The sequence below is a fragment of the Hemicordylus capensis genome, chromosome 5 (genome assembly GCF_027244095.1).
Source record: "Hemicordylus capensis ecotype Gifberg chromosome 5, rHemCap1.1.pri, whole genome shotgun sequence".
NCBI classification, from domain to species: domain Eukaryota; kingdom Metazoa; phylum Chordata; class Lepidosauria; order Squamata; family Cordylidae; genus Hemicordylus; species Hemicordylus capensis.
In genome coordinates this window covers 225,192,530-225,218,551 of record NC_069661.1, presented here as the reverse complement: position 1 = coordinate 225,218,551, position 26,022 = coordinate 225,192,530, and the positions used below count along the sequence as shown (strand labels likewise).

At 43.8% G+C, this 26,022-nt stretch overlaps 1 protein-coding gene and 1 long non-coding RNA gene across 3 annotated transcripts in view; one reads left to right on the top strand and one right to left on the bottom strand.

Moving 5' to 3' along the window:
* APPL2 (adaptor protein, phosphotyrosine interacting with PH domain and leucine zipper 2) overlaps positions 1-18,415 on the bottom strand; it is a 41,045-nt gene extending 22,630 nt beyond the window's left edge. For both annotated transcript variants that reach the window (XM_053256484.1, XM_053256485.1), the window contains exons 1-3: positions 18,021-18,415; positions 6,760-6,858; positions 2,580-2,639 (exon numbers count right to left, since the gene is read on the bottom strand). In XM_053256484.1, the coding sequence (XP_053112459.1) occupies positions 2,580-2,639; positions 6,760-6,858; positions 18,021-18,074 (213 nt within the window). In that variant the 5' untranslated portion in view covers positions 18,075-18,415. The remainder of the gene's footprint in view (positions 1-2,579; positions 2,640-6,759; positions 6,859-18,020) is intronic.
* A 620-nt stretch (positions 18,416-19,035) lies between these two features.
* On the top strand, positions 19,036-25,822 carry LOC128326306 (uncharacterized). The gene is made up of 3 exons (XR_008307950.1): positions 19,036-19,161; positions 24,788-24,982; positions 25,706-25,822. It is a non-coding gene; the product is annotated as an uncharacterized LOC128326306 (long non-coding RNA).
* The last annotated feature ends 200 nt before the right edge of the window (positions 25,823-26,022 follow it).

Genomic DNA, 26,022 nt, shown 5'->3' with positions numbered 1-26,022 from the left:
CAAAAGTTCCGTTTAAACCAAATGAGCCATGCACAACTGGGAGCATGCTTGTGGTACAGCAACACTAGTCTGGAACACTAGCTACTACTATGTGAGTGTGTATCACATCACACACCGCTCTTCATCAAAATTCTCAAAGCGGTTTACATAGAAAAATACATAAATAAGATGGCCTCCTGTCACCAAAAGGCTCGCAATCTAAAAAGAAACATAAGGTAGACACCAGCAATGGCCTGGAAGGATGCTGTGCTGGGGTTGGATAGGGTCAGTTGCTCTCCCCCTGCTGAATATAAGAGAATCACCACTTTTAAAGGCGTCTCTTTGCTCAGTTAGCTCAACATCTGTCCACCAGCAACAGTTTTGTGCCAGCTCAACGTCTATCTGCAAGAGCTCCACTGCTCCAGATGTTGCCCGCTGTTACAGCATCTCTGACAGATGCAGAGGCATTCAGCCTGTATCTGAAAACCTCTAGTGAAGGAGAACTCACCACCATGCAAGGCAGTCTATTCCACTGTCAAAACACTTCTTACAGTTAGGAACTTCCTCCTGATGTCTACTCGGAATCTGTTTCCCGGTAATTTCAACGCACTGGTTCTAGTCCTGCTCTCGGGACTAGAGCAACAAAGAACAAGTATAGAGTGAGCCCTTTCACACTATCAAATGGAGGCGGGCTGGAGGGGAGGCAGGACACTACCTGCTTCCTCCCACATGATCAGATCCTCCATTGGGCTCCGCCCCTCACACACCCACACAAACGCCACAGTGTCATTCCTCAGGGCTGCATTCAGGAGCTGGGAGTCCTCCAGTATCCCACAACGCACTGCACAGGCAGTGGAGAGGCAGCCCCCTGGCAATGCGGCAGTGTCTCTCTCCCTGGCCCCACTTTCCATTGGACTCATTTGTTAACATGGCCGCTGGTTCCTGGGAGCTGCAGAAGCCAGGGCGATCACCCACACGATCAAAAGCTGAGGTAGGGCAGAGGGTGTTTCTGTCCTAACACAGTTTAAGCTTGGGAACAAAAGCTAGGCTACCCAGTTAGGTAGGCACTGGGTAGGAGAGGTCCCCATGGCTCCAGATGAGCCTTTGTGCCCGGGTTAACCCTCTCCTATCCACAAAAGGCTGGTCATGAGAACGACCTCCGTAAATACATGAAATGATTTGATTCAGAATGGCTCCCACTGAGCTCTATGGGACAGAGAGAAACATGCTGTAAAAGTGGGGTGAGGAATGTGTCCAGCGCTTTAGACACTAGAATTACCAATGGCAGGTTTAGCCCCAGCCACCCCCGATAGGACCCCTTAATCTTCTCCTAGAGAATGGCTGATACTTCTAGGGGGAAGCAAATCACTGCATTGGGGAGAGGTGTGAGAAACCTGCCCGCCATTCTTGAATGGATGCTGGCCCACCCAGGGTCAAACCAACAAGAAACAATAAGATCCCCACCAAACGATACACTAACCATGTAATGAAAAGTGAGCAACAACTTAATCCAGTGTAGTTCTATAACTGAAGATATTTATAATTTAAGATTGGACAAAACATAGAAAATCATCTCAATGAAGCTAAATATGTAGCATTGGGGGATTGGTGAAGTCCATAGTGTGGAGAGTGATGTCATACAAAACAAATAAGCCTGCACATCCACTACGGTGACCCGGAAAGTAGCTTTGTAACTTTACAAGAACTTGGTTCTCCGACTGAATTCTCCAAAAGGAGTAGAGGTGGCTGTAAACATAATTGGACTTGGGAGCATGTGGATTAGTATTACTTTTTGAAGACCATTCTCCACTTGAGAAAGACCTACACAGAAACAGAGGTCACCACTGTGGATGTGTGGACTTGTTTGTTTCACATTAAATCCGTCTCCACACTATGGACTTCACCAATCCCCCCAATGCTACATATTTAGTTTCACTGATAGGATTTTCTATGTTTTGTCCTATTGTAGATTGTAAATATTTTCAGTTATAGAACTATACGGGATTAAGTTGTTGCTTACTTTTCATTATATGGTTAGCGTACAGATTGGTGGGGATCTTATTGTTTCCTGTTGGTTTGGTCTTAGAGATCCCAGTATGCATCATTCATCCACCCAAGGTGACATGGATATCGTGTGTGGGTGGGTGTGCGTGCTGTAGCAGGTCTCCAACCTTCTCGCTACACACACTGCCCACAGATTAAATGAAGACTCCTCTCAACAGACTCCTGCCACATCCTTGTAAGAAGCAGACACCACCTAGTGTAATGTGGTGGTTGCATTTTCAGATACCTGTATTTACCTGAACAGAAGATGACTGATTTTATTATGACCCCTGATATTTAACATGAAAGAACTAGGGGGGAACCTAATCTTGGACTCGGGTAAATACAGCCTATATTCATTGCAACATCTCAAACACCTGCTTAGGATTTGGCACAAGTTTGCTACCATAAGAAGGTCAATGGGCGTGTGTCCTCCTCAACATAATTAGGGAACTGCCTGAGGCACTTTGGGCATAGCCTCTCTTTTCACCTCTACCATCATGTCTGAAGCTGGAGACTGCTCAGGAAGCAGGATGCAAACCGAGTATTATGCTCACCTGTTTTTCATATGCAAGGAGCTGCTTGGAGAGCTGTTGTGTTGCCAGGCACATTTCATTCTACAAAGAGAAAAGGTGTGTCGTTACTAAGGACCTCGCCCATTGAAAAGCTGAGACTGTCATCCTTAACCATCCAAGGTTGACTCAGCCTTCCATCCTTCCGAGGTCGGTAAAATGAGTACCCAGAATGTTGGGGGCAATATGCTAAATCATTGTAAACCGCTTAGAGAGCTCCGGCTATAGAGCGGTATATAAATGTAAGTGCTATTGTAAGTGCTTAACATGCCTACTAACCCTACTGGACACAATGGGACTCTCTTCCAAGGATACACAAATGATAGAGGTCCATAAAATCATGCATGGTGTGGAGAAAGTTGATAGAAAGTTGGATTTCTCTCCGTCTCGCATAACACTAGAACTAGGGGTCATCCCATAAAACTGACTGCCAAAACATTTAGGACCAACAAAAGGAAGTAATTTTCCCCACAATGCATAATCAACCTATGGAATTCTCTGCCACAAGATGTGGTGGCAGCCAACAACCTGGATGGCTTTAAGAGAGGTTTGGATAAATTCATGGAGGAGAGGTCTATCAACGGCTACTAGTTGGAGTGCTATAGGCTACCTCCAGCCTCAGAGGCAAGATGCCTCTGAATACCAGTTGCAGGGGAGTAACAGCAGGAGAGAGGGCATGCCCTGAGCTCCTGCCTGTAGGCTTCCAGAAGAATCTGGTGGGCCACTGTGTGAAATGGTGCTGGACTAGATGGACCTGGGGCCTGATCCAGCCGGGCTGTTCGGAGGGGGAGAGAGAGAACACTTTTGCAATTTAAATATATTCAAAAGCAGGAATCAGGACTAGATTTCCCCCTTCCTGCCTTCCACAGAAATCTGAAGTGTTTTTGTCATCATGCATTACTATCAGTTATTTGCATTGCGGAGTTGAAACAAGAGCACAAAAAAGATTAAGGTGATAAATTCCACTATTAGAGAAGGGTCCCCAAACTGGTTCTTTCCTTGCACATAAAGAGAATATTGAGTAAGGATTATGTACAACATGAAAAAGAAATCCTGCAAGCATTGTCCATGTTTCAGACTCTGGTAAATAGCAAACACTGTAAAACCACAACTATTTCGATGCTACAGCGGATCAAGTCCTATTCAGACATGTGGTATATGCATACAAATATCTGTAATGTACATATTTTTGTGTTAAAAAGAGAAGAATACAGGTATGGACCCCCTAAAACCAGAGTACAGATAGGAAGTGCGCTACTATACATGTGTTGAACATAAAGTGTGAATAACTGTACCTGGATATACCAGCATACACAATATTGAACATAACGTGTGAATAGGGCTATTGTCACGTCTTTGCAAAATCTCAGGAGCTTGTAGTGTAAAGTAACATATGCACACAATCTAGCACAGTGGTTCCCAACCTAGGGGCCTCCAGATGCTGTTGAACTACAACTCCTATCCTGCCCAGCCACAACAAATTGTAGCTGGGGCTGATGGGAGTCGTAGTTCAGCAACATCTGGAGGCCCTCAGGTTGAGAAGTGGGAACCACTGAACTAGTGCCTTTGGGGCTCTTCAAAATATATGGAGTCCTTCTCCTCAAACATTTAAAGGCTTCCTATTCATTTCAGTGCAGGGAGGCACTTCTGCACATGCAAAGGAACTTTGATAAGAGCTGAATTTCAGCATTTCTGGTTTAGTTCAGGTCAACAGCAAATCTCCTAGGCCAAAGTTCTGCTGCCTAAAACCACGTCAAACTCTCCCGTTTTGTGCTCAGATCTGTGCTTCTGACTTGGATGTAGGGTAATCGGACAACCACCTGCAAACTACCTTATTGCTCATTTTTGAAAACAGGCTTTTCCTTCCCCCACCTCACCTGGACTCACTCATAAGTAGTCACTCATAGTTTAACCATGATGTTTCTGTGTTAGCAAAACATCTCAACGCCACTTTTGACTTAATTCCATATCGAAAGATGAAACCCAGAGTCAGGATGGGCAACAAATATAGACTTTAAGCACGATAGGGTTGCTGGTGTATTTATTTTAAATATTCGATATCCCATATTCCAGTATAAAAGGTCTCCAAGGCAGCTCACAGTAAATTATACTATACCAAAAAATGCTACACTGCTAGAACCATTGAGAAGTGCTGTAATTAAAGGCGCTGGCTGCAGTCCTTGGACATCTATGGCAAGCCCAGGGGAAGAAGGCCCCCCTCCTGGAGTGTGCCAGCAGAACGCACCAGATGCAACTGTTTTTCTGAACTGGGGCCTCTCCTCAGTTATCTACAAGGCTGGAAATACGAGTGAAACCACCTTAGCTTCAGAGTCCTTCTGTTATTTCATCCCATCTATTCACTACCTGATGGCTACTTCAGAACAGGTGGCTATGCCTGTCAAACACATGTACAAACAACGTTTGCCAGAAAGACAAATGCAGTTCTCTCCATGCTCCAGTTCTGACGGTGCTAACACGATCAACATAATATGATCCTTCTGCCATACAAATAGTATCAATTCCCCACTTGAGAGAAACGGACTTAATTTCCTATTAAATGAAGGAAATAACACTGAAATGGAACTCTCACTAAATCCCACCTAGGATTCCTAACAAACTGTATTTCCTAATATTATGGCGCGCCTGTGGCTTTTGAAATAAGTGTACACATAGAACAAGAAAGGCAGGAAGGCGTGCCGCATAAAAGGCTGAGTTCCAGATATTCCACCTGGCATATAGGCGAGCTGACTCAGCACCTGGCTAAAACATTACAAGCAGTTCAAATCCAAACACTTGGTAGGGCTGGGCCCCACTGAGTTGACACTGCTATACACATGATCCTGAGTAAAGCAAGAAAGAGGGAGTGGTTATGTGCACTGAAAGGGCCGTCCTGGATATATTGCTACAGCTTCCTCTGGTAGCGATTTCCTCAGCCCTGTCTTGATGAGAACACAAATTCCCTTCAACAACACAGTGACCATGCAGACAAACAGAGCCACTGACCTCACCAAGGTAATCTGCCGGTGGTCTACAATGACACCCCTTCCAAGTGATCTACAGCAGTGAGGAAGCACTTCCATGGCAAAGGATGGACAGCTCAAGTCCAAACATAAAATGAAGGAGACTAATGAACAGAAATGTTAATTGCAGGAAGAGAGGATAGGGGGCAGAAGTGGAATTTGGATCAGGGCCATAACAGTGGCATGAGTGGGTGTGTTAAACTTTCCTCTTGTGCTGTCCTCCCAAGAAAAATCCCCCTCCCCTAAAACCATCTGCCCCATGGGGCAAAACACAGGGATACTATACTGCCCTCCCCATTCTGTGGTCCTGATCTGAATTATCTCCACCTCTCCTGTGGCTGAGATACTTAACCAACTGTGGTTTTAGGGGAGGGGGATTTTTCTTGGGAGGACAGCACAAGAGGAAAGTTTCACACCCACTCATGCCACTGTTATGGCCCTGATCCCAAGGCACGGAGGATCTGGCACAGTGAGCCTGACCAGGCCTTGTCCTAGCTTAACAGTTCCTGGCACCACCATTATTTTAAAAAATGGGAGATGAAGCTTCAAAACACTCAGCTTCTCTATCGATGCCACCAGCTTGGCTGTCATCAAGGAGTCAGACACTCCTGAACTTTGGAATGTGCTTCATGATGAGCGGTGGGGTTTGACTTCCTTGTCTGCCTTCAGGAGAGCCCTGAAGACAATATCTTTCATTCATTCATTCATTCATTCATTCAATTTTTATACCGCCCATCCAGAAATGCTCAGCCTTGATAAACAATATTTGGTCTTGTTTATCCAGACCAGGGGTAGACCACCTTGGCCTTCCAGCTGTTGTTGAACTAAAAGTTCCATCATCCACAGCCACAATAAACTGTGGCTACGGATGATGGGACTTGTAGTTCAACAGTTGGACAGCCAAGGTTGCCTACTCATGATCCAGACATTTGGCTGTATTTAATTGTTTGTTTAACTTTAGTTCTGTTTTAAATTGTTCATTTTAAGATTTTTAAATTCTGATTTTATTGCAATTGCTGTTTTAGTTGTTACGCCGCCTGGGGACTAAGCTTTTAGGCAGCGCAGAAATGTAATAAATAACTCTATCAAAAAGGCTTGCCTGAGGTAAATGTAAAGAAGAAGCAGTGCAGTTGAGCATCACTTACCTGAGCTCCATAGACCCGCTGCATTGCTTGAAGCAACTGGTTGGTGTAGTCCGTAAGTGTCCCTGCATCTTCTTCAAACACACTTAGCAAAGAGCGAGTCTGATAAACGAAAAAGGATTAGCAGATTACTCTCAAACAGAACTGAGGGGAGAGAGAAAAAACCAGACACATTTTAAAAACAGAAACATGACAGAAACAGCCCCCAGCAATATTTCTAGAAGTAAAATACTGAAGATGATTTATCAGAGGCCCTCAGACCTTAGCAATCTCAGGGAAACCACGATTACAAAGGGAAGTCTTCAGTAGTGAAGAGGTTTGCAGAGGCTTATCTGGCTATAGTCCAAACCCCAAACAACTCATTGCACAATACTGGGCCAGTTCACACGACACAGCCCCTAGTGCAAGCAGTGTTCCCTCTAACGGATTCCCAGATGTTGTGGACTACAACTCTCAGAATCCTCAGCTATAATGGCTTTTGCTTGGGGATTCAGGGAGTTGTAGTCAAAAATATCGGGACATCCCTGTTAGAGGGAACACTGAGAGCAAGTGATTGCTAAGAGGATGCATAGAAAGTGCAGACATCCCAACACTCTCCTGGTAAACATCCTTTTTAATGGGGGGAGGGGCATAGGAACATAGGAAGTTGGCCTACACCAAGTCAGACCATAGGTCCATCTAGCTCAGTATTGGCTACACAGACTGGCAGCGGCTTCTCCAAGGTTGCAGGCAGGAATCTCTCTCAGTGCTATCCTGGAGAAGCCAGAGAGGGAACTTGGAACCTATATGCTCTTCCCAAAGCAGCTCCATCCCCTAAGTAGAATATCTTATGGTGCTCACACATCCAGTCTCCCATTCATATGCAACCAGGGTGGGCCCTGCTTAGCTAAGAGGACAAGTCATGCTTGCTACCACAAGATTAACTCTCCTCTAGCTGGTCAGGGGGTGGGGGTGGCACTCTTCGTCCAAAAGGTCCCTAAACATGTGCTCCAAGTACTTGTTTATTTGGAGCATATGTATGGGAGCCATCAGGATGGTCAGCTCCTCCATGTGATAAAGGGACACACAGAGGCTACTGGGACATGAGGGGAGGCCATCACAGCGGGTGCACTCTCTGTGTGTTCCCTTCATAAATGCATGTGCCAGGGGCTGCATCATGAGAAGTGGCCTAGTATTGATTAGAAAAGTCTATTCCCCAAAATTTGAGATCGGGCAGGGCTTGGCCAATCCCACGCATCAGGGAGCCACGATGCCTAGAAATCTAACAGTGGCACCTAGACTAGGATATTTTGAGGTAGAGTTGTTTAGTAAAATCTTTACTTGTGCTAGGCAGCCCTGCTTCTGTTCTAAATAGGCCACTTGCAAAAGGGACAAAGAGAAACCCATTTGCCCTCTCCTTCCACATTCTCCATCACTAAATCTGGCAGTTTTGTCAAGGGTCCACTGTCTAGCTCCCAAATTTTTCAGCTGGCTTCTAGATCCAAAGAAAACATGTCAAGGCCTGGGATAGGCAGCACTAAGTCTTCTTCTCAACCGGCTTCATAAGAATGAAATAAGTTTAGTATTTCATAGTATTTCAAGTATAGGTTTAGAGTGAAATAAGGTTAGTATTATTCCCATTTTGCAGACTGAGGCTGCTATTCTCTGACATGGAGGAAAAAACAAGACTTTCATAACATATGCCATGGATGAGAGTGCAACTTTTGGCTATGTGTACATGGACCAGAAAATTAATACAAGTGAATCCCATTATCCACGGAGGTTCCATTCTCTGCTACAACTGTGGATAATAGGTCATTGAGTCAATGGGACTCCGGGTGGGGGGGTGGGGTGTTAGGTTCCTGGAGGCATGGAAAACAGCAAAAAAGGGTCCTAAAAACTGAGGGGGAAGTGCCCTGCCGTGCTCCCTGGGTCTCCAGCACAGAAGTCCCAAATGCAGCATTTTCAGGCAAAAAAAAAAATCACTTTAAAACAAACAAATGAGCCACAAAATGGCTCCTTTTTTGAAAATGGTGGCCAGAAATGACCTCAGAGGTCATTTCTGGCCACCCCGAACTCACAGATAAGCCAAATTAACCCTTCATTGACTCATTCCCCCCATGTACGCTGAAGTCCAGTGTCAATTACTTGGCCACAGATACACAGAACCATGGGTGTCGGGTCCATGAATGCTGAGGTTTCCCTGTATACCTAACAACTCATATTCAGAAACACACTGCTTTTGAATATGGGAGCTGTGCTGATGATACCATGGCTAAATAGCCACCTGTGTGGCTTCGTGTTCCCTTACCCCAAGATTCACCTTGCCACTCTCTCAAGATTGCTTCACATATTATAAAGTCCATGGGTACATCATCTGTACCTATAGTGTACTTGTAAAACGTTAATATAACTGGACACACACACTTCCAAATTTTTACTCTGTGGAAACACTTTGGGTGACTAGGGCTAACCACAGTTTCCTGCAGCATGCACACATAACTAGTGCACATTCTGTCGAAAAACACAGGATTCCTAGTCCTGAAGCACATGGTGGTACAATGCTAATTTTGGGACTATTAAGAAGCCTATGGTGGCAGATCCTAACCGGTGTGGAATTAGTAACAGCAATGAACGCCCTATCTTGGATGTTCCAAGATGAATGACTCCATAGCATTTAAGCCCTATATAATTGATTACCATTATAAATTAATTACACAGGAAATGCCTGTGCAGAAGGATGATACAAGTAATTTCAAAAGACAGCCTGGGCCTAGGAGAAAAGACAAAAGATCCAGAGGCTGGAGGCAGACGTATGGGATCACTCTCTGCGTCAGATTTAGGGGGAGGGGGGTGATTATTCTTCCCAGAATATCTTTGTGGCAAATAGGTGGCTTTAATTTACTAATTGTCACCTGCAACCATGAGAAGCTCTTGGAGCACCCATGAGGAGCTCTGCTTTTTCTACACAGCTCATCAAAGGTGTGGCAGTTTCACCCAAGGGAAGTGACTGAGGGTTGATTTCAACAATGAAAGTAGCCCAAGGAGTAAGCATCTTGTTTAGTACTGAGGATCACATTAGAAAAATGCCGAGGCCACGGCTAATTTAAATACATGATCTGAATGTACTGGATGGAGCGCAAATTAATGGACATATTGTTTGCACTCTTCTCATGCTAACCAAATGCAAGAAACAAAAGCTTGAGTCAGCCACTGCTAGCTCTAAATATGTGGGTTCAGTAATCATAACTATTTGAACAAATTCAAAAAAGCTTGCTTCCATATCTTGCTCCAGGCGGTCTTGGAGGAAACTGATTATCTAGACCCATTTCAAACTGGCTTCTGGGTGGGCTATGGGGTAGAGACTGCCTTGGTCGGCCTGATCTCCAATTGGGAATTGACAGAGGGAGTGTGATTCTGTTGGTCCTTTTGGATCTCTTGGTGCTTTCGATACTATTGACCATAGTATCTTCTGGAACGTCTGAGGGGATGGGGGTGGGAGGCATTGCTTTGCAGTGGTTCCACTCTTGGAGACTGTTGTTCTTCCAAATCTGAACTTTCCTATGGTGTCCCTCAGGGCTCCATATTGTGTCTGATATTGTTTAACATCTACATGAAACTGCTGGGAGAGATCATCAGGAGATTTGGTGCAGGGTGTTATTAATATGCTGATGACACCCAAATCTATTTCTCCTTGTCAGCATCATTGGGAGAAGGCATAACCTCCCTAAATGCCTGCCCTGAGGCAGTGATGGGCGGGATGCGGGATAACAAACTAAGGCTGAATCCAGATAAGATGGAGATACTTATTGTGTGGGGTTGGAACTCGGGAGACGATTTTGATCTGCCGGTTCTGGATGGAGTCATGTTCCCCCAGAAGGAAAAGGTATGCAGTCTGGGGGTGCTTCTGGATCCGTACCTCTCCCTGGTGTCCCAGGTTGAGGCGATGGCCAGAGGTGCTTTCTATCAGCTTCAGCTAATATGCCAGCTGCGTCTGTTTCTTGAGATGAACGACTTCAGAATGGTGGTACATCTGCTGGTAACCTCCAGGCTAGACTACTGCAATGCACTCTATGTGTGGCTGCCTTTGTACGTAGTCCGGAAACTGCAGTTGGTACAGAATGTGGCGGCCAGGTTGGTCTCCGGGTCATCCAGGACAGACCATATCACTCCTGTGTTGAAAGAGCTACACTGGCTGCCGATATGTTTCTGGGCAAAATACAAGGTGTTGGTTATTACCTATAAAGCCCAAAACAGCTTAGGCCCTGGGTATTTAAGATAATGTCTTCTTCACCATGAGCCCCATCGCCCATTAAGATCATCTGGAGAGGTTCGTCTGCAGTTGCCACAAGCTTGTCTGGCGGCCGCTCTGAGACAGACCTTCTACATTGCTGCCCCTGGAATTTGGAATGTGCTCCCTGTTGAAATAAGAGCCTCCCCATCTCTGGCAACTTTAAAAAGGGCACTGAAGACATTTTTATTTACCCAGGCTTTTAATTAGATTTATAGTTTTAACTGATTTTAATAGTTTTAACGTTTAAATGATTTTAATTGTGTTAAATGAAATTAATTACAATTTCATTGTAAACTGCCCAGAGACGCATGTTTTGGGCGATACAGAAATAAATAAAATAAAATACATATCTTTGAATGTTTTGGCAACCCTGCTGCAGACAGGAGATCTAAAAGCCTTGATTTACAGTGCGGGTCAACATAGTCAGAATTCTAGCAAATATCCATGGTTCATACAGAAGCACCTCTGAGATCCACTCTTGTTGCAAGAAAATCCCACATTTTAATAGAAAAGGATTGCACCAACAAGTCTGAGATTTAAAAAGCTGCTTTCATTAATAATCCACCACAGCTGCCTAAGTTTGAAAATGACAGAGTGAGATGGTCCTCCAACACCACTTCCCCCTCCCCATACTACCCTGTTTCCCCCAAAATAAGACATACCCTGAAAGTAAGACCTAGCAGTAATTTCTGATGTACCACTAATTGCCCTAGTGCATTTTTGGGGGCTAAAATTAATATAAGACACTGTCTTATTTTCGGGGAAACACGGTACTGTTAAAATTTAGGATTAGCAGTAAATTCCTCCTGTTAGGTTTTAATACCAATGTGCATTCGGGTTTATCAAAAGATGGCACCTGAAATAAAACAGAACACACTTAAAGTTATACACCCTTGAGCTTTGAAAACATGGCTGCTGGGAAAGTTGACAACAAAATTGCTGGAAGGGTCAGTAACAGTGGCAACTGAATAAATATTATTATTTATATACTGTACCATTTTTCAATGAAAACATTTTCAAAGTGGTTTAATTAGGAAAAAAACAACAAGAAGAAGAACCTCTGTCCCCAAAGGGCTCACAATTCACTGAAGAAGAAAACAAGACGTTCTAGTAAGAACTAATCTGTCTACCTTCCTTTCACTATAATCTCAATTGATAATTACCATCTTCACAAGTTAGCCCTCCTGCTTCAAATATTCATGCATCCACCATCTTGAATTGGGGTGGATGACATCATCATAAACTATGCCACTGAGGTGCCCCCATGTGTCCCTACAACTGTATCCAATTTGGTTCAAATTGGTTAGGCAGTTCACAAGCTAGCCCACTTGCACCTCAAATGTTCATGCATCTGCCATCTTGAATTGGGGTGGATGACAACATCACAAACTACGCCATTGTGGTGTCCCCACATCTCTCTGTAACTGTTTCAAATTTGGTTCAAATTGATCCAGGCACTGTGAAGTTGATAAAGGGGGACAGAGGCACAGAAAGCTAGGTGATCTCATAAACTTACTAAGTAGGCTAAAGTTGAAGGCCAGCAACAGTCACTGGAGGGATGCTGTGATGGGGTTGAAAAGGACCAGTTGCTCTCCCCTGGCATAATATAGAGAAAATCACCACTTTGAAAGATGCCTCTTTGTCCATTTAGCAGGGGTTATTATATAGGTTTGAATGAATTAGTGGCCACTACCATACCAGGTCTTCAGGTGATGAAGCAGATTCCCTTCACACACACACACACACACACACACACACACACCCTAAGGCAACCGTCCCTACCCCCACAAACCAGTGGGAAAGTAGTACAAAAATATTTTAATAAAATAAATATATTAATACATTTAAGCCGGTTTTGCAGGGCATCAGATCTATCATAATGAAGCTGATGTACACAGCAGTGTGTATTATGTGATAACCACAACTCTCAAGACCTTAGTTCTCTATGATAATTCTCACAGCTCAACTATAATGGAAGTGGTTTCTTATTAGCAATAGCAATAGCAATAGCAATTACATGTATATACCGCTCTATAGCCGGAGCTCTCTAAGCGGTTTACAATGATTTAGCATATTGCCCCCAACATTCTGGGTACTCATTATTAGGTAATAAAGCAACATGAAGCAAAGCAAGATGCAGTATTGTTCTCACTCAATCGGTGCCAATGAACTGTCAGTTATAGCTATTGCCTAGAAATAACCAAAACAAAGAAAAGGCAGAATAGGCTTGTGAACTTTGATTTGGAAATCTTTAAGAAGGAAAGACAGACTCAAATACCACTGCACCAATGGAAACGTTAAATATGTGCTTAAGTAATTTCCAACTGAAATTAATACAACTTAAAAAAACTTCAACTGGATCATACCACTGTAATTTTAAAGTCATCTTTATTGCTACCTTTTAAAAACAATCACTGTAAGACACTGATAACGTTAACTATATTAAACTTTCTGCCTATTCTTTCTTTGTTTAGCTGGTCTCAACAGACTCTTCAAATTTTCATTTCGTAAGATGTCAAGACTACAACGGGAAAACCAGTTTATTTCAGGTGTACAAAGTACTTTGAAATTAACATTTGCACTGGGATTTGTAGAAGGCAAGGCTATTTATACATGTTATACGGTAGAATTACATCTGCCCTGAATAAACTGTGGTTTACTCCCTAGACACAAAAAGAAGGATGTGGTGATCCGTGTTCTCTTTAATTTTTTTCATCTGTGTGCGGAATGAGTTTTGTTCTGGGCAGCAGTATAAGACAGTGTGTGCGCGCACCTGCATTCAGAATGGGGCCTTCCTGATTCAACCTGAGCAGGATCTAAAATGAACTGAGGGGACATCAAAAATCATGTGAGCGCATGCACACGCATGCACACCTTAGAGGGAGCACTGGTGGTGATCACTAAACAGGACTGACTTCCTTCTTCAATGGCACAGTAGCTGTTTGGTGGGAACAGATTATGGTGAAATTGATATGAGCCTTCTTGGTGCAATAAGCTGTATCAAAGCTTTGCAGAATGGCACCAAGCAACATAATTGCTGAATAAACACATCTTACAATACAGTATTCACCTTTAAAAAGATAATTTTACAAAGTAAATTCAACTTGGAAGTTTGGATGTGGGGAGAAAACAACAGATTTCTCTGTGTTTCTTCACAAGACTACATTAAGCGCCAGTTTGGACAATACCATCCTTGCCCACACAATTGGGAAAGGGATGAGCTCAGAGCATGCCCATCAGGATGTACTCTATGGATCTCTTGACACCTTCCCAGCATGTGTCTTTATTACGGTTGAGGGAGTGGGGAGGATCAGTGTTCCCTCTAACAGGAGTTTCCAGATGTTGTTGACTACAACTCCTAGGATCCCCAGTCAAAGGCCATTGCAGCTGGGGAAGCTGGGAGTTGTAGTGAACAACATCTGGGAATCCCTGTTAGAGGGAACACTGGTGGGGAGGGCTGTTCATCCAAATGGCCCCACTACACATGCTCCAAGCAAACTCCACCTTCATAATATCTTATTGGGGTTAGAAATTACTAAGGTTCAGGACCTGCTTATTCATCAACAGGATCAAGTGAACTCTCTTCTTCCTGGAGTGTGCCAGACTGCATGTTTGAATGTTCCCTCAAGAGTGAGAAATAACTCCCTGCACAGAGCAAAACAGCATGTCATGGACAAACTGAGCTCAAAGCCTCCTGCCCTGACATGTTAGTTTTCTACATGTAAGGAGTTGTTTTAGATAGGAGCACATGTGAGATTCCCTATGGCAATCGGAAATGGTATAATTGGGGTGGAGGGAGGGGATTACTGCTTTGTTTTGCTAAATGTATAAAGTGACCTTCACTGTCTTAGATGAGGATGCTCAAGTTGGGCTTTTTAAGCTACCTGGTAAAGATAAACACATATTTAGCTCTACAGTTCTAGAATTCTGTGGGGCTTCTTTATGTCTTAGTAGTGGCTGTCTCTTACCTTGAGGTAACCAGTGAGTCCAACCTCATCTAATAGAAAATAAAATTTCTTTTGGCTTATTGTACTGAAGGAAAGGCAGCCCTGGATTTTTGTAAGGTTTTTACAGACCAGGAAAACCAGCTATAAATCTGAACACAATTATATTTTAGGTTTAAGTTCCACAGAATTCAGTTACAGAGAGGAAGCTATTTTAGTCTGTTGCACAAAACACACCAGAAGGTCTTGCATCACTTTAACCTTAATTTATTGTACCAAGAGCTATCATGGACAACAGTCCACTTCATGAGATGCATAAAGTGTTACCCCCTGTGCATGTGTATGTATGCTTGTGTGTAAATTATATTACAATGAACTGGTTAGTCTTTAAAATGCCATAAGACGCTGATTTTTATAGAATTGTATGTATGGGTCAGTGTTCTTAGACCCTTTAAATCTGGAATGCCCTGAATTTCAGCATTCCTGTGCCCATGATCCCGTGACCCCGGAAAGAAACAGAGAGAGCCTATATGCTCATCTTTTTATGCATTTTGCAGCCTCTGTCTGTTGCACTAATCAGCTGCCAGGCATTTCAAACACCAGCATCCATTTAGATGAGTCACATGAGCCGGCACCTTCTCCACTGAGAAGCCCTTTTCCAACATGGACTCTCACTTGGAAAGATCCAAAAATGAAGGAAGCTGGGGTCTGGTAGTGTTATTCCTTTAACTAGGGGTGAAGGGGAGGTGTTTGCGGGGAGGGGGGAGTACAATACTACCACCTTACAACAGAACCCTTTGCACAGTTTCATAGGCCTTGAAAAAATCCACCCGCAAAACACAGACACACAAATAATCCAGTAGATTTCTAGTGGTGGAGTTTTAATCACTTCTGTCTTAATTATACACTAACTCTTGTTTTTGTATTTTTAAGATGTATTGTTGCCTACATAAAATCTAACAGATCAGACATGAAAAAATAAAACTGAAGTTTCTCTCTCTCTCTTTCCTTTCCCTAGATTTCAGGGAGAGGACCCTCTAGAGCATCTCCTGAAAGAAGTGACCTACATATGACAGAGTGGAGCCTTATAAACTTGCAACAATAAAGTCACTTCCTGTCTCCACCTCTCCCTAAAGCACATTTATATTTCAAAGGTATTTTGTATAATAGCCATTGCTCTACCCCTCCCATGCTCTCCTAACTTTCCAGTCCCATAGAGAAATAAGCCAGTGTTTAACATTCATTTCTCAACTATTAGATGACTAGAGTACAAATTATTATTTTGCCTACTGCTATAGCAAAACCCTCCTGCTTTTAAGAATGTCAGATTTCTTTACACATGGGATCACTGTCCCACAGAAGCCCTATTCATACATTTTGTTGTATGTGCATACCGAAGTCTGTACACATGTATGTGTTTTGTGTGAATAGCCGTGTGTGGGGGGCAGTTCAGATAAGAACGTCCCAGGACATGTGATAAGGTCAGGGATGCACTGAGAGTGTGCCTGCCCTGACTCACTCTCAGGGGCATCCCTTAATTGCGTGATGGAGCATTCATCTGAACTGCCCCTCTACACAGGGTTTTGGAGCACATTTGGAGAGGCAATTTAGATGAACACTAACTGACACCCCTCATGTGATAAGACACCATGAGAGCACATTGGGATATCTTCCTGTGACAATGAGGGGTGCATGTTCTCAGCACATCCCCAGTCTTACTTCATGTGCTTGTCCACACCAATTCAAAACCACCCACCTCCACTATTCTCATTATTGCTATTACTGTTTCCAAGACTATGGGGAACACCTATATCGGGCAGCAGAGATATAGGAAGATGCTGAACAGCATCATCTTATGGGAGACGGCAATGGTAAACCCCTCCTGTACTCTACCAAAAGAAAACCACAGGGCTCTGTGGGTGCTAGGAGTCAAAATTGACTTGATGGCACACTTTACTTTTAACAATGCCATTAAGCCACCTAATGGCACAGTGAGGAAATGACTTGATTAGCAAACCAAAGGTTGCCAGTTTGAATCCCTGCTTGTATGCCTATTAGGGATGTGCACGGAACCAGTTCGGAGGCCCTTTATGGGCCTCCGAACCGGTTCAAAGAACCTGCGATTCCACCGGTTCGAAGGCAGCAGGGGGTCTCCCTTTAAGAACAGGGGAGGGTGCACTTACCCCCCTGCCACTTTTCTCCCACCCTTTCACCCAACGGAGGCCACACCGTTGCCCTCGTCTTCTGGATCTGACCAGAAGTCATTAATGAGCCGCGGAGGTATGCTGCCACCCCCAATGGGCATTAAGAAACATGGATGCCAGCTGGGGGAAAGCAGCAGGAGGGGTAAGTGCACCTTCCCCCGCACTTAAAGGGAGACCCCCACCTCCTTCGAGCTTCCCTGCTCCATGCACATCCCTAATGCCTATATTGGGCAGCAGCGATATAAGAAAATGCTGAAAGGCATCATCTCAGCATGTGTGGGAGATGGCAATGGTAAACCCCTCCTGTATTCTACCAAAGACAACCACAGGGCTCTGTGGTTGCTAGGAGTCAACACCGACTCAACTGCACAACTTTAGCTTTAATAATGCTATCATCCTGTTGCCAAAGTATTCACTTTAATATCCCAGCTTTTGAAGCCTTCAAGGACAATGCCTTTCTTTCCATTTTAATTCCCTGGTTGCCTTTCTGTAAGACTGACACCCACGGCTCCAGATCACCACCACCACCACTTTTATTACTATTTCAAAATGCTCAACTCTATAGACTGCTCAAAATAGGAACCCTTTTCCTGCACCTGCTTTAAAACGCCGTTTAAGCAGCCCCTCGTTCTCAGTTAAGAGGCAGAATCAAACTTGATCCGTAAAATCAAGAGAGCGAGCCGCTGTTCGGCTCAATGCGTCCTTCAGGCTGGCCGATGCTGCCTGGCTCCCCTTCCCACAGCCACGCTGCAGGTAGCTTTTACACGCAATCTGCTAGGACTGCGCCATCCCTTCCCGGCTCCCCGTTCAGATGCACACACTCAACCTCTGCCCTGCTGGTACCTGCGGACTATCCTGCAAAGCCTCTTCCAGGCGAAGTTTGTCGACGGCGGGCATTGTCTGGCTCTGGCCAGAGACGATCGTGAATAATTTAGCTGGCTTAATCCCGCGGCAAGAGCCACAGCAGCGACGGAGGCGGCGGTCAAACGTTCCTGCTGACACGTATTGTTTTGATACTGTGTGCCGTTTGCCCAGCTGCGGAGAGCAGCCAAAGAACCGCAGCTTTCCCCTTTCCCTTTCCCTCCCTGCACGACAGCGCGAGGTGAGAGGCAAGTTCCGCAGCAAACAAGCGCCAAGGTGTGTAAACAAGTTGCCGCTGCTGCCGCCTGTTGCGTCGCCAACCCAGGACCACTCCTGCTGGTTCGGTTCCTGTTTCTGGGAGGAAGTGGGACAGCTAGTGGGGTGGCGCAGGAAGTGCGGCGTTGAGAACCTTCCTGCCCACGTTAACGCTTCATTGCAAATTCCAGAAGGTTTAGTAGTGTGTGAGTCCATTGAAGCTCGAGCGTGCTGTTAGGTCCTCACACACAATGCAAGATTAAAAAATCAACCCTGCATTACAAAGTGCACATGGAATTTTCAGATTAAAAACGTGGAGTCAGGGGCGTAGCAAGGTTGGAGTGGGCCCAGAGACAAGATTTTTAAATGCCTCCCCGCCCCCGGGAAGCTCAGCTCACGAAGTAAAGAAATCTTAAATGAGGCAGAATAGTGGTAACAAAAAGGATAGTAAAATCTATCTATCTATCTATCATCTCCTATGTGCCACAGAACATCATGCAAAATTATTTTTTTAAAGGGTTTGTAAATTGTGGACGATGCAAGTCATTTACTGGTACTAGAGAAAGACATGCTGTTCTGGTAGCTCCAGGTCTTAACACTCACATAAATTTCGGAGAATGAATACAACTGAAGGAAGCCCGGGCTGGCCTGTGGCTGGGGGAGTCAGTCATGTGACTTGCCTCTGGGGGGGGGCCAAGGCCGTGGGCCCCCCAGACAACTGTCTCCCCTTGCCCTATTATAGTTATGCCCCTGCGTGGAGTTGCTGGACAGGAAGGTCAAGCGGTATCTACTAGCTAGCTAGCTAGCTTAAAGCAGAACAGTTACTAGGGTTGCCCTGGAGGTTCCAGGAATCTTCTTCAACCACCAGGTGACTCTTGAAAGCAATTCTGGAGATTTTAATGCCTTGATATTGTAACAATATTGGAAGGGGGAAATCTCCTGGAGAGTTGGCTTGGCCACCTTAGTGACATCCAATGATCACTAGTACAGAAAATGGCAATTGACTGGTCAAACCTATGTCAAATTTTATTATTTTTATTTTATTGTATTATTGTTTTTATGTTCATATACTGCTCTTCCAAGGAACCCAGAGTGATGTACATGGTTATTGTTTATCCTCACAACACCAGCCCTGTGAGGTAGATTAGGCTGAGAGATATGTGACTGGCCCAGAGTTACCCAGTGAGTTTCATGACTGAACAGAGATTAGGATTTGAACTCAGGTTTTCCCAGTTCTAGTCCAACACTATACCATGCTGACTCTCACAAATGTCAATTGTTCATTTATTTATTATGTGTGTATACTGCTACTCAAGCCACCTAATGGCCCAGCAAGGAAGCAACCTGCCCAGAGAGCAGGAGGCTGTTGGTTTGAGTGTGTTTCCCTGAATATGGGAAATACCTATATCGGGCAGCAGCGATATAGGAAGGTACTGAAAAGCTTCATCTCATACTGCACAGGAGAAAGCAATGGTAAACCACTCCTGTATTCTACCAAGAAAGCCACATGGCTCTGTGGTCACCAGGAGTTGACACTGACTCTACGGCACAACCTTTCCTTTCCTTAAACTGCTTCTCAGCAACTCAATTAATTTATTGCACTTATGTCCCACTTTCCTTCCGCTGTGGAACTTAAGGCAGTGTATAACCTCATGCTCTTTTGCCACAGCAAATAAAGATATGCTATAGGTAACATACTAGTCTGTTACAGCAAAAACAGCAGTCTTGTGATATTTTAAAAGACAATAAAAGTGTTTATTGTAGCATAAACATTTGGCTGCAATAAACCTTTCTAATCCACAGAAACTTATGCCACAGTGAACCTATTTGTCTTTCAGGTATCAAAAGACTCTGCTGTCTCAATTGCAACTTGCAAGTCCACATTAACCAGGCACAAGCCTGGCATCATTCCTCTTAGCTTAGCTAGGCCTCAACTATAAGGACTACCAATGGTGAACATCAGGAGTTCCCAGCCACCTTGGGTCCCCAGATGCCAGAGCAAATGAAATGGCATCACTTCATTTGGACTACAACTTCCATCATCCCCAATCACAATGGTTGTTGTGGCTGGGAACTCCTGGTTTACACCATGTTGCCACCTTTTGAGGCCAGTCCAGACAATATATCAGAGCTGGCTCAGGCCATGTGTGATTAGAGATGTAAATGACCATCTCTTGCTCTCCAGGTGACCATTAAGAGCTCTCCAGGAGGCTTTACAGACAGAGCTGTTACCCTGAATCTCCTTCGGAAGAAAGAGAGGGTGTTCACACACCAGCCAAATTTACCCCAAAGTCCCTTCGAGATCCTTAGACCCACTCTACACACAAATCGGGCTTTCTCTCCCAAATTCTAGCTTATCTCAGTGTATTTCCGTGTTTTTAAAATGCTGGTTTTAAGCTACTTTTTCTGAAAATGCCAGAGCAAATAGGGAGAGGCACTGACCTAGAATCATTAGCATGATAAGAGGGATACTCTCTTTAGAAATGCAGATATAGCTCTTTAGAAAGTTTGCTCTCCCCCCACCCCCGCTTTGGCTAGAAGGAGAACACGAAGGCATGCCATGTGAACTTGCATCAAAAGCAAACCCAAGAGCAGAGGGGAGGATCTGCTTCCCTCAATGCTGTGAGTGTGATTCGAAGTGGCTTCGCTCAACGTTTACCCCGCCGCATTATGCCATGTGCAAATAACTCCCAGGTGACCTTTAAAAGCAATCCTGGAGATTTAAATGATTTCATATTGTGAAAGACATTGGGGGAAGTGTGTGTGCAGGTCGGTGGTGTTGGAGGTGTGTCAGGAATAACCAATCAGAATTGGTGGCCCTGACTTGGAAGGAAGAAGGACATGTTCATTCAGGTGGTTCCTTATCTGCATAAGAACTTAAGAATAGCCCTGCTGGATCAGGTCCAAGCCCCATCTAGTCCAGCATCCTGTTTCCTACAGTGGCCCACCAGATGCCGCTGGGAAGTCCACAGGGAAAAGCTGAAGGCATGCCCTCTCTCCTGTTGTTGCTCCCCTGCAACTGATATTCAGAGGTGTCCTGCCTCTGAGGCTGGAGGTGACCCATAGCCCTTAGACTAGTAACCATTTCTAGTTTCTGTGCCTTCTCCCTCAATTTCCCCCCTGACCATTATGTTCTGAAAACTAATCCATGAAGTCTTTCCAGGCAGGGAGATGGTGGCCAGGAAAGGGTAGCAGAAGGTATTTAGTTTAGTGGTAGGGTGGTAGTGGTTTGCATGGAGAAGGTCCCAGGAAGTTCAGTGCCTGGCATATCCAGGTGGGGCTGGCAAAAAGTCAGTGCTATGAGTACTGACCTAAATGGACCAATGGTCTGACTCAGTATGCACCAGCTTTATATGTCAGGCAGAGGCTCTGAAATAATTCCTGAATAGTCTATCAATGACTGTTTGCTATATGGGACTTCATGTTCAGTGTGAGGTATGCCTCTGAACAGCAGCTGGTGTGAGGAATTGTGTCTTCATGCTTCCTGAAGGGGATTGGCTGGCCATTGCTGGAAATAGGATGCTGGACTAGATGGACCTATGGCCTAGGCTCTTCTTACTCAAGTCAAGATCACTTAATGCAAATTAGTAACTCCTGGATGCAGGACTTAATCTCAGCCATGGCTCAATGTCTGAACCTATTTTTTAATTGTAAGGGTGTGTGAAGTAATAATAAACGAAACAGGACATCTAGGCATGTGCAGAAAGGTGAATGGACAAGGCTTCTAGGTCAAAAGCTGTGATTTCTATGCAGGCGTTAACCCTTTCCTGTTCTAAAGTAAGCACTGCCTGAACTTATTTGAGCAATTCTGTTGTTCTCACACAATTGAGAGATGCCAGCTTTTTAAACTAGTAGAAATGTTAATCCTTTAAATGTGCATCTTGGACAGAAATCCAGCAGATGCAGCTTTCTCTGCTACTGAGATGCAGCGATGAGGAAAACATCCATTGAAAAGGGACAAAAAGATGGAAATCCCACTAATACTTAGGGTATTAAAAATGGATTTTGTCCACAGCTTTACAGGCCATCTACAAGTAAATTGACTATTCTAACCTTCATTAGTTGTTGGTTGAATTTAAGCTATTGTGGAGTACAAGAGGAAGGGTTTCTGTATATTTTTAACATGGCATTTTTACATGCTTCCCAACTGCACCTATTCTTTTATGATGTGTACCAATTGCTGGTGTGTACTGAATTTGCAACCAATCCTGGGGTGTGTCCTCCAAATGTACACTAGGTTGGCTGATGTATTTGGTTGCTAGAATGCCAGCTGCCTTATTCTGATGCCAAGTCAAACAACTTATACACTGAGCTGTGAAATAATTAACATTACGTTGTGTTTGGTGCTAAATTTATATGAAATACAAGCACACAGCCCTGCAAGACTGAAATATTAAAAAATAAATGCTTTATTGGCAATAGGAAAAACTAGATTTCTGAAATTAAGATTGCCACAATTCTATAATAGGGGATGCCAACCATTAGACCCCAGGAGAAATAGCAGCTTATGCCATTTACAATGACCAGATGGACACACTGGTCTGAATGACAAGTCAATGAGTGTACCTGTTTTTCAGATGTTAGATGGTATGCTTTCACCCTCTGGAATGTGTCATTATTTTCATTCATGTCCCTCTGCAACCATGCCATGACTAAAGCTGTAGTCCTATGCACATATACTAGGAATAAATAGGGAGCCAGCATAGCGTAGTGGTTAGAGTGTTGGACAAGGACCAGGAAGACCTGAGTTTGAATCCCCATTCAACCATGAAACTCATTGGATGACTCTGGGCCAGTCATGTATCTCTCAGCTTAACCTACCTTTCAGGGTTGTTGTACACCAGAAACATAAACATGTACAAACATAACCATGTAGCTCCTTGGAGGAAAAGGAAAAGCGGGATATAAATGTAAAAATAAATAAATCCCATTGCATTCAGGGAGATTGGTTTCTGAGTAAACAAGAATAGGAGTGGATAGGGAAATGCAGAGGCGTAACTACAATTGTGTTTCTGGGTGAAATACAAAGTGCTGGTTATTACCTATAAAGCCCTTAATGGCTTGGGTCCAGGCTATTTAAGAGGGTACCTCCTTTGTCATAAACCCTGCCACCTGTTACGATCTTCTGGAGAAGTCCAGTTATGGTTGCCACCAGCTCGTTTGCTGACAACCCAGTACTGGGCTTTCTCTGTGGCTGCCCCAGGGCTTTGGAATAAGCTTCCTGCAGAAATAAGAGCATCTTCTTCTCTGTTTGTTTTCAGGAAGAACCTCAATGCCCTCCTCTTCTCTCAGGCTTTTAATTAGAATTAATTTTAATAATTTTAAAAACTTGTTTTAATAATTGTATTATATTGTATTTATTGTCATGTATTTTAATTTGTGACTATTAAATATTTTAAATTTTGTACTCCGCCTAGAGATATGCATATCGGTGTAGAAATATGATAAAATAATATCGGTAGAGAAATATGATAAAATAATTAATAATAATAATAATAATAATAATAATAAATACTATTGAACAAGGAGGGACAACAAATGGTGGCTGGGTCCCCGAGGAAGGGCAGGGGGGTCCCCCCAGCTGGTTGACAGCTTCCTTTTTGCTTCACCCTTCATTCCTCCCTGAAGAAAAAAGTGGGGATCAGACGCCCATCTTCACTTTTTGTCCCAGGGCCCATTCCAACATTGCTGTGCCCCTGGAGAGGTGTGTTGTTAGTCCCATTTTACTAATTGGCAAATGAGGCTGAGAGAGGGAAAGAAATAAAATGACGGGCATACTTGTCAAATTCAAATCTATTTACTCCATTCGTGTGCACAGAATACATATTGTATACAAATATACCAATATGTTATCTAAAAAGAACCTAGAAGTTTAACAGTTGCTCCCCAACCCAATTTAAAACTAAAACATAAATATGTGGCATCACAATCTCCTTCCCCCTCAGATTTCCTTTTCATCAGGATTTGAACCAGGGTTTAGTGTTAACCATGGTTAATGCCAGTACCAATAATACTTAACCATGGCTGGAGTCAGTAGGAAAAGGAAGGAATGAAGCTGTGCATAAAGAGGGCAGCGCTGCTGCAGGGCATTCCACTGCCCAATCCTGATCTTTTGACCTTGGTTAAGGACTCACCAGCATTACATCTGCACAAGCTTTGTAAAGAACCAGGGACAGTAAACAATGAGGGGGATTTTCAATAACATATGTTCTGCAGAACTGGGAATACTAGTCAAAGACTGTTTGAAATAAGGGTCACTAATTATAAACAGCCACTTTGTCACTAACTAGAGGATGTTGCTTTGGCGCAAATGTAGCTTTCACTTTGATTAATATTGCATATGAAGTTTGGGACGTGACCCTTTAACCCAGTGTGCTAAGCCTGCTTTGGCATGTCTCTGCTCTACCAATGCCGAATTTGAACGCTCTGTTCTAGTCTCTTAATTGAAGTCAATAAACAAGCTTGATGCCCTCACTTCACTTTGTCCATCTCAGGGAAGAAGCTACGAGCCCACAAAGGAAGGCAGCTAGTCTGTCACAAAATATCAGCAAAAAGAGATTCCATATATCAGACTCTTTAAAAGCAGTTCAGGAATGGATTTTGAAATGGGAATAACTGCATTGCTGAACAGTTTCGGTTGAACAATGGTGTGACATGAATAATCACTGAGAAAGGAATTGTTTTATCAGGTAAGATTTCCACAGAGCATTAGTTTAAAGAGCATTGAATCTCTTTCCTTTCATACTTAAAATGCCGCAGCTACTTCTGAATCTTGTCAGCAAATTATGGCTAGTGCCATTATGCTTGGTTCTGGGTAGCAGAGGCATGTCTTACAAAAGCAGGGGACTGGCTTAGACATGCAGAAGGATGAGGTGGTAGGATCCTGCTGTGTGAGAGTGGTACCACTTCAGATTGCAAGTCAGGATGCTATTATTTATTTGTTGTTGTTGTTGTTGTTTGTTACTGTTACAGTTACTTTACCACCAGTGTTCTCTCTAAGGCATGTGCATGTGCACACAAGTTTTTTTAAAATGTCAGGTCAGTTAATTTTTGATCCCACTCAGGTTGAATCAGGAAGGCCCCACTCTGACTGAATGCACCTGTGCACACACTGCCTTGATACTGCCGCCCAGAACAAAACTCATTTCACATACAGATGAAAAAAATTAGAGGGAACACTATTTCCCACCATGTTAAATGCTCCCTGTAAGTAAAAAATTAATGTATACACCAGGGAGAGAGATTTAGCCCAGTTTGCTCAATCCCTTGCTGCTGTTCTGTTTGCAAGGAGTTTTTTCCTTTTACCAAAGGAACCATTCGAAAGAGGTATTCCCCACATTCTGAGGTACGGTTACAATCCATTCTACTACTTCAGAACTCTAACATCTTATTCCTGCCTTACTCTTCTGCAGTGACAACCAGACCAGGAAGAACCCACCTGAAGTAACAGAGAAGAAAGGCCTATTCACACATTATATTCCATGCTTATACAAGTGTACAGTGTACACAGGTACAGATCTTTACACAGGTACAGTCATTCACATGTTATACTGAACACAGGAACAGAAGTACACTTCCTATCTGTGCCATGAATTTAAAAGGCCTGTATCCAGGTTCACGTTTCAAATGAACTCAGGTACAGTCATTCACACAAACACACGTACAAGTGCACAGACATCTGTACATTTGTACAGCATAATGTCTGAACAGGGCTGAAGCATCTTGAGAA